At 34.4% G+C, this 8,018-nt stretch overlaps 1 protein-coding gene across 1 annotated transcript in view; it reads right to left on the minus strand.

The window, feature by feature from the left end:
• LOC149795124 (nucleoporin Nup37-like) overlaps positions 1-8,018 on the minus strand; it is a 30,861-nt gene extending 22,843 nt beyond the window's left edge. The window contains exons 1-2 of the mRNA XM_089964830.1: positions 7,804-8,018; positions 814-938 (exon numbers count right to left, since the gene is read on the minus strand). Coding sequence (XP_089820956.1) covers positions 814-938; positions 7,804-7,959 — 281 coding nt within the window. The 5' untranslated portion in view covers positions 7,960-8,018. The remainder of the gene's footprint in view (positions 1-813; positions 939-7,803) is intronic.

The following is an 8,018-nucleotide window of genomic DNA, read 5'->3' on the forward strand; positions in this document are numbered from 1 at the left end:
TAGCGAGGCAGAGTTAGTGCCATTTTTTAAAGTCTTTAGTATGACTCAGCTGGGCTTCGAACCCACGACCTCACGCATCTGAGGCGGACACTCTAACCACTAGGCCACTGAAGCAGTATAAGAGAGAAGAATGGCTCAGAAAATGAATACTTTGTAAATACCATATGTACTCATTTTTAAGATCCAAATGCAAACTGTGCAGACCTGGATCCCTCATTGCATAATGCACTGGCAAACCTGGGTCAATGCAAATTTGTTTGACTAATCAGTAGAACAAACAACATAAAAACTGACCTGTCTGCACATTATGCTTGCAGCTAGACTCGACTTAAAAGCAAGTTCAAACAGTTTCCTGTTTTTTAAACTGGTCTGTCCAGAAAATAAATAATAAAGTCAATGCAAAACCAGTAACCCAGAGAATGATAGTGACAATTTGAAGAACAATATATATGATTGTTACTGGCAATATGATGACAGTCAAATTTACAGTTACTGCTAGCATTTTCTGGTTCGAACCAGAAAATTCTGTTACAATAAAATTAATGTTGTCGTAATGATCACTAACTGTATATGGGTAAAAATATATTAAGTAAAAACAGAATTTCTAAGCTGTGGATCCATTGTCTGTGTTCCTAGCTTTTGAAACCCATTCACTTTAAAGTCTGCCTAGAATTTTTTTCAAAAATAAAGGCACATGGCAATTCATCATTTCAAAGGTTTTGTTTAGCAACATTTAAAATCATCAACTGTTTTCATTTTTAAAAAAAGGCTATCATATTTCAAAATCTTCAATGAAAAATTATGTAACTATACTTTAGAACCCTTGGAACTGCATTCATTGTTGACTTGGGACTCCATGCTATTGCAGTAACTCTGCTGCCATTTTCAAAATCACAAATCAGCTTATAGTCAAAATCCTCCACATCCTCCTCTTCATCCTTAATAATAATAATAATAATAATAATCAAAATAACAAGAATAATGATAATTATAACCGAAAAACAAATCAATGCAACAATAAGATGATGATAATGTTAAATAAGATTTTATATCACAAATATATTTTCCACAATATAAGTTATACTTCTTGGCAATAATACAAGACTTGAGAATGTCACTTTTGCAAAACCGATGCTGGCTGCAAAGTCTGAAATTACGTCATCATTACATTACAACATGGCTGATTAGACATCTCTTGTTAACTAAGTATATCATAACACAATGAATTTCTGAAAGAGAATTGATGTAAAATGGTTATAGTTAAAATGGCAATATTGCAACCCCCATCTCCTATTAATAACAAGCAGGAAAAATGCTTACAGTTTCAATAATCACAAAAAAAAATTCTCTTAAAAATGTCATGAATGCAACAAAAAGTATGAGACCTTGGCAAATCAGGGCATATACAGTTTCTTAGGAGTAATCTGCAAAATACCCTGGAAAACAAATACTTCTGAGATATCATTAATATAAAGCTCCTTACCAATTTTAGTAGAAATTTAACATCTGGTAAAAGTTATGCTGATAAATCAAAATGTACAAGTTTATACATCTATAATTTCTGTGAAAACTGCTGTCGAACAATGGAAATCAAACTCATTTAGGAGTCCCTCAACATAAAGCTGTGAAACAATGAAAATGAAATTGATTTAAGAGTCCTTCAACGTCAAGCTGTAGAATATGGGAAATCAAACTCATTTACGAGTAACACTATCAAGCCGTGGAACACTGGAGATCAAATTAATTCAGGAGTCCATCAATAGAAAGCTGTCGAACACAGAAATTAAAATTCATTCAGAAGTCCAACAAAGTAAAGCTGTAGAAAAATGGAAATCAAACTCATTTAGGAGTTCATCAATATCAAGGTGTGGAAGAATGGAAATCAAACTCATTTAGGTGTCAATCAAAATTAAGCTGTGAAACACAGGAAAACAAACTCATTTAGGAATCCATCAACATAAGGCTAAGAACACTGGAAATCAGAATAAAGCTGTGGTACACTGAAAATCAAATTCATTTAGGACCACATCAACAGAAACCTGTAGAACACTGGAAATTGAACTCATTTAGGAATCCATCAACATCAAGCTTCAAAACACTGAAAATCAAACTCATTTAGAAGACCATCAACATAATGTTGTGGAACACTGAAAATCAAACTCATTTAGAAGTCCATCAACATAGTGTTGTGGAACACTGAAAATCAAACTCATTTAGAAGTCCATCAACATAGTGTTGTGGAACACTGAAAATCAAACTCATTTAGAAGTCCATCAACATAGTGTTGTGGAACACTGAAAATCAAACTCATTTAGAAGTCCATCAACATAGTGTTGTGGAACACTGAAAATCAAACTCATTTAGAAGACCATCAACATAGTGTTGTGGAACACTGAAAATCAAACTCATTTAGAAGACCATCAACATAGTGTTGTGGAACACTGAAAATCAAACTCATTTAGAAGACCATCAACATAGTGTTGTGGAACACTGAAAATCAAACTCATTTAGAAGACCATCAACATAGTGTTGTGGAACACTGAAAATCAAACTCATTTAGAAGACCATCAACATAGTGTTGTGGAACACTGAAAATCAAACTCATTTAGAAGACCATCAACATAGTGTTGTGGAACACTGGAAATCAAACTCATTTAGAAGACCATCAACATAGTGTTGTGTTACACTGAAAATCAAACTCATTTAGAAGACCATCAACATAGTGTTGTGGAACACTGAAAATCAAACTCATTTAGAAGTCCATCAACATAATGTTGTAGAACACTGAAAATCAAACTCATTTAGAAGACCATCAACATAGTGTTGTGGAACACTGAAAATCAAACTCATTTAGAAGACCATCAACATAATGTTGTGGAACACTGGAAATCAAACTCATTTAGAAGACCATCAACATAGTGTTGTGGAACACTGGAAATCGAACTCATTTAGAAGACCATCAACATAATGTTGTGGAACACTGTAAATCAAACTCATTTAGAAGACCATCAACATAGTGTTGTGGAACACTGGAAATCAAACTCATTTAGAAGACCATCAACATAGTGTTGTGTTACACTGAAAATCAAACTCATTTAGAAGACCATCAACATAGTGTTGTGGAACACTGAAAATCAAACTCATTTAGAAGTCCATCAACATAATGTTGTAGAACACTGGAAATCAAACTCATTTAGAAGTCCATCAACATAATGCTGTGGAACACTGAAAATCAAACTCATTTAGAAGACCATCAACATAGTGTTGTGGAACACTGAAAATCAAACTCATTTATGATTCCTTCATAAGAAAGCTGTGGAACACTGACAATCAAACCCATTTAGGAGCCCATCAACAGAAAGCCTTGATAAACTGAAAATCAAATTCATTTTGGACTCCACAAACACAAAGCTGTGGAAGACAGAAAATAAAGCTCATGTAGAGGTCCATCAACATGAAGGTGTGAAACACTGGAAATAAACTCCTTTAGGAGCCAATCAACAGAAAGTCATGGAACACTGGAAATAAAACTCATTTAGGATTCCTTCAAAAGAAAGCTGTGGAATACTGGAAACCAAACTCATTTAGAAATTCATCAACACAAAGCAACATACAATATAAACTGAGATAGTCACACACACTGGTTAGTACTACATGTAAGATGCCTCCCCATATAATGTGTTTTGGGTTACCATCTCACTGCCTAAATAATATTGCTGATTAGCATGTTCCAAGGTCAAAAATCATCAGAAAGAGGAGTCAAAGTTTCCGGAATATCGACACACTTGGCAGAGTATATTGACGCCTTTTTTTTTTAAAAATTAAAGTCATATTGCTTTGGACAGACTTTACTTACTCTGATGTCTTTTTTTTAGTATATTCAAACTTTCGCACAAGCAAATGAAAGCCAGGAATGCTGAAATCGGTATAAGTTGAAATACCGGTATGTTTTTTTTTAACAATATGAATAAAAAAAATACCGAAGACAGTGTTTCAATAGATTCATTTCGTTCAAGATACTTATCCTTTTAACCAATTTTGGCATTCCAGGGCTGTCTCCACCATGCAGTGTAGAAAATCTGAAACAGACTATACTGGTCTAACTTTTTCGGAAAGTGATGGAGCACAATTAGAAAATATGTCTATTTAATCAACCTTAAGGGACTGCCAGTTATGTACCTCCAGAAGTTCAAAGATAATAACAACCATCAAAATTTCAAACAAAGTATATGCTCACCAGTATTAGAATATTATCTAAAATTAACTGGCTTGGGTGGTGGGAGAATGACAGACATGTACCCCAAGAGAGTCATTACATCAGGGCTTGAAAACGGCATGCATTTCTCTATACCAATAAAGACATTAAATGTTTCAATTCATAAATGTTCATTTCTGCTCTCAACTGCCAATTAGTACACTTGGATCTCCAATCATTTTTTAACAACCTCAGGTCCTTCTATACCTAATAAATGTTAACCAACTACAGACCTATCAATATTAAGGCTATTTATTTCTTCGTATGTCTTTAAATCATCCTGTTCACAATCTCTGAAGGTTAACAATAACTACATTTACTCAGTAAAGTCAACCAGAACATACAACCAAACACCATGCACCTAAATTTATACGATAATTAATGTACCTACATGTACCTAAATAAGTGATTGCTAATCATCATCAGTGTCACATTTTAAGGTTGTTGAAATTATCTGATATTACATAGAAAAACATTAAGAAGGTTAAAACCACCATCAAGCACACATGGCTTAGCTGTGCTGTCAGAAAATCATCATGAAATGAATCGACTGGCAAAAAGTAATTCCATTTGTTCATTATCATGCTGTCAGTAAAGGAACTATGTTAAGTATTCAGATTCATTTGGAATCTAGTAAAGTAAATTTTAGCGTCTTGAAATTGATACACACACAGCTCAATGACTTCAACCTGCATAAATAATGAATTATAAATGTTCTGTATATTATTTTATGGATTATTATTTTGCAGTGAATTCTGAATATCATGATTTATTGCTGCAACCACTCAAATGTATGATTCTTTGTGCATATTTTCCATGGAATTATTATGGATTCACTGTTATCGTGTGTGTGTAATTTAGATTTTTAACATAGCTTTAACAATCTTTCAGTTATATCGCTGCGATGTCTGCATTGTGGCATTTTACAGTGATGTCTAGCACTGGGGCATCATGCCGCAGACATGTAGTAATATGTCCCACCCAGTCATATTATTCTGACACCAGGCCGACCGGTCCTAACACTAACCTCTTAATGCTGAGTGCCTAGCAAGGCAGCTGTTAGTACCATTTTTATAAGTCTTTGGTATGACTCAGCCGGGATTGGAACCCACGACTTCCTACATCCAAGGTGGATACTCAAACCACAAGGCCACCGGAGCGGTCACTGTTATGGCTGCAAAATGATTGGACAGTGAATACAAGTATGAATACTTAAACACTGTACCAAATAAGATCCTTTGCTGAAAATCAAATAATAAATATGACTCAATTTCTCCACTATTTATCATTTAATATACATTTATGTAAGACGGCAACTCTGCTTCTAAAAAATGGCACTATGAAAACCAGCTAAAAATGAACAATGTAAACATTTATGCAGATGGTGCACATGCATCAAAATGCACTTGTACTGAAATGTGGTAAAGGTAACCAAAAGAGATTATGCAAGATAATGAGTTAAGGAATTTCACTAATGATTTTATATATATATATATATATATATATATATATATATATATATATATATATATATATACACACACACATGTATGCATGTGTGTATGTGTGTGTGAAAATTTAACACTCACAAGAAGATCCAGGAGCTTAAAATCTCAACTTACACTTAGCACAATTAGGTAGAATTCTGCATTATACTTTAACCCTACAAAGTTTTGGAGGAAATAAAACAGTAGAACTAGTCCTGAAAGACCACCACTTCTACCAAAAAATAATGGTCTCTCAAGACAGGTGGTATCTCAGGACAGGTCATAACACAATATAGCCAATAAATCTGTGCTAGGAGAACCTGGCCTCTCAAGAAAGGCGGTCTTTCAAAACAGTGGGCTCAGATGACAAGTTTTACTGTAATAAGCACATATTTTTTTTTAAAACTCTTTGTTTTAGTTGAGGCTAATGTCTTTATGGATTTAAACTCATGGGTATCTAATATCATTGACTACCCCATTTAAAATACTGCTTCAAGTTCTAAGAAAGGTTTTCAGGAAAATGTGTGATTTTGACCTTCCTTTCGATCAAATCTGAATTTCTAATAATATTATTTATTGAAAGACAACTTAGTCTCAATTGGATAATATCAGGTCACATGCACTAACTACACTCTGAAACCTTAAAACACATATTATGAGTTCCCCAAATGCCCCAACAGCGTCTGGGAATATGGTAGGTATGGAACTTATTTATGAAATAAGTGTGAAGGAAAGAATTTGTGAGCAAAATGTCTACTTATTCAATATACCAGCAGTAAAGCTGTCAGAATTGTGAAAAACTTCTACTGGGAATCCATCAATTCTAATGATCAGTTATCCAGGTACCAGATGAAGGGGAAATTGTATTAAATGTGTACAAACCATAAGTTAAGTCCACATTTGTTTTAATTCATGGTATCCTATAAATATCACTAATGTCATCTGTCATAATGTCCATAAACTCATCCTCATCATCTGGTAAAGTCCTGAAATCCTCCATCATCATCAAATAAATCATTGTTTTCTAATCATCGTAAATATCGCCTGACTGGCTTTCCTTGGCCTCACTGTCATATGCTGCAGATGCTTATGCTGAGACTGAGCTAGAGCTCTGTATGTAACACTGATGATACAGTTTGTGAAATATATTAAAAAGTTGCAACTGAACATGTCATTTGTGTGGCAAGATCAAATAACTATAATCATGTTACTTGCCACTTTACCATACTTGAGACACAATCAAGGGTTGCCATGTAGAAAATCGAGCTATGGGATTAAGGTCTATTAGTTACTGGAAGAGGAATACCTCTGCTTGGCACTGAAAAGGTATATGTATTTGTGGCTCAGTTAAAAGAAATTGTCAATTTGAAAACAAATTCAGTGCTGCCTTTACAAGCACTGGCAGAAAACATGTACACTTTTGCTCATTTTATTACAAGGGTTATTATTAATGGGCAGGTACTCAAGTACCCGGATGCCGGGTAGCATGTTTAATTGTTGGTGAAAGGGAATACCACCATTTTTGTCTTAAAGAAGGAAAAGAAAAATATAAATAGGCAGAGAACAGATGAAGTTGCTGGTCTATTTTAACACTACTTGTTGGTATTCTAATTGAATTTTGTGCTATTCTATGAAATTAGCTTCGACGTTAACCGACTCAAAACGTACACAATTCGGTCGCATACATTCTTCTTAACCAGTACGATAATGAACATAAAAAACCCAATTTAAAAATTCCCCTCCCCCTTTTCCGATCAATATCCATGAGGGGATTCAATCGATACTAGACTAGAAACAACCCCGCTTTCCATCCCCTCCTTTATAGTTCAAGACATACACGTTAATAATTACATCTTTTATATTGATCTATACAATTTGAATTATATACATATGGGACAATTTATGCAGCGAAGACTTAAAGCACAGGCACTTGATTCCGGGGTAAACTAATCTGTACACTCACCAATTATTGGTCCAGTGTACACATTAGTTTACCCCCGGTATCAAGTGCCTGTGACTTAAAGACTGTCATAAACAGTGTTGTTGTTCATGTAAATTTACCTTGAACCGGCACGTATAAACATAAACACGTGAATTGGTGCCTACTGCAAGTAATTGTGAAGCTTGTTCATATGGAGCGAATTCTGCAACACTAACAACATCAGGAACTGGTATCCTGAACTCAATATATTTTGATTTGTCCGGATTTTCTGGCATATTTAATTTCTAAAATTGGGAAACGCGCCTTATACACCTTATTCGCCTCTACTTTCAAA

This window comes from Sinohyriopsis cumingii, chromosome 7 (assembly GCF_028554795.1).
Source record: "Sinohyriopsis cumingii isolate HCF-2022 chromosome 7, ASM2855479v2, whole genome shotgun sequence".
In the NCBI taxonomy this organism is placed as follows: domain Eukaryota; kingdom Metazoa; phylum Mollusca; class Bivalvia; order Unionida; family Unionidae; genus Sinohyriopsis; species Sinohyriopsis cumingii.